This window comes from Pteropus alecto, unplaced genomic scaffold (genome assembly GCF_000325575.1).
Source record: "Pteropus alecto unplaced genomic scaffold, ASM32557v1 scaffold67, whole genome shotgun sequence".
Classification (NCBI taxonomy): Eukaryota; Metazoa; Chordata; class Mammalia; order Chiroptera; family Pteropodidae; genus Pteropus; species Pteropus alecto.
In genome coordinates, this window is record NW_006441061.1 from 4400946 (window position 1) to 4401845 (window position 900).

The following is a 900-nucleotide window of genomic DNA, read 5'->3' on the forward strand; positions in this document are numbered from 1 at the left end:
TCGCAGCCCCGCCTGTCGCCAGCGCCACAGGACCCGAGCTTCGCGCCCAGCAGAGCTGCCAGGGCTGCGCGCGGGTTGCCATGGAGACGGTTCCGCCCTCTCGCGCCGTCGCACTCCAACGCGACCTTCGCCCCCGCGCCTCCAGAGCGGAAGACTGGGGAGGCGAAGTAATGGGCGCCATTTTTGAATTGGTCAAAGCGCCTCCGCCTCCTCCTCATCCAGAAAAAAGAGCTAAATTATTCTTTCCAGCAGATGCTACAAGCATGACCAGTTTGGGATACACCATCCCCAGAAGGGGCACACTTGGGGTATACGCGGCTACTTCTGAGGGAGGAAGGAAGTGCGGAAGTGGGGCACCCGCGCCAGGTTCAAAGATGGCGCTGAGCGGCCGGGCGCAGAGGCGAGGACAGGAGGCTGCGGCCGCCCGGGGCTGGCGACTTACGGGACCTGCGGGAGCAGGGCTCGCTGGGCAACCAGGTCCTCCCAGCAGAGCCGAGAACCGCGCGGCTCCGGTTGGTGGCCACCTCGAAGCCAAGCGCTCCACCTCTGATCCTGTTTCTGCCCCAGTAGAATGGTAATTTAAAACATCTATATGCGGATCCAGAGTGTGATTGCATAGTTGGAAGGCCCGAATGAGGTCGTCTGCAGAAAAAGTCTCGTTAAATCGAAATTAAAGTCCCGAATAACTAACTGTCAGTTAATGATTGTGCACCGTGTGTCAGACAAAGAGCCCAGAGCTTTATGTGTTGATCTAAATCCTCAAACCAACGCTATAGAGAAGCAACTCTTCTTCTATGTCGTATAAAGGTGCTGATCAGAGGAGTGACTGTCCCAGGTCACCCAATAAAGCCTACATTGCATTTGTCGAAGACACCCGCATAGGTCTGCTTAAGCCCAAAG

At 56.8% G+C, this 900-nt stretch overlaps 1 protein-coding gene across 1 annotated transcript in view; it reads right to left on the minus strand.

Annotated features, from left to right (window-relative positions):
• WDR34 (WD repeat domain 34) overlaps positions 1 to 97 on the minus strand; it is a 16488-nt gene extending 16391 nt beyond the window's left edge. Inside the window, 2 exon segments of the mRNA XM_006918157.3 lie at position 1; positions 3 to 97. The exon segment at position 1 is cut by the window's left edge and continues 93 nt beyond it. Of these exon segments, the coding sequence (XP_006918219.2) occupies position 1; positions 3 to 82 (81 nt within the window). The 5' untranslated portion in view covers positions 83 to 97.
• Between the last annotated feature and the right edge of the window lie 803 nt (positions 98 to 900).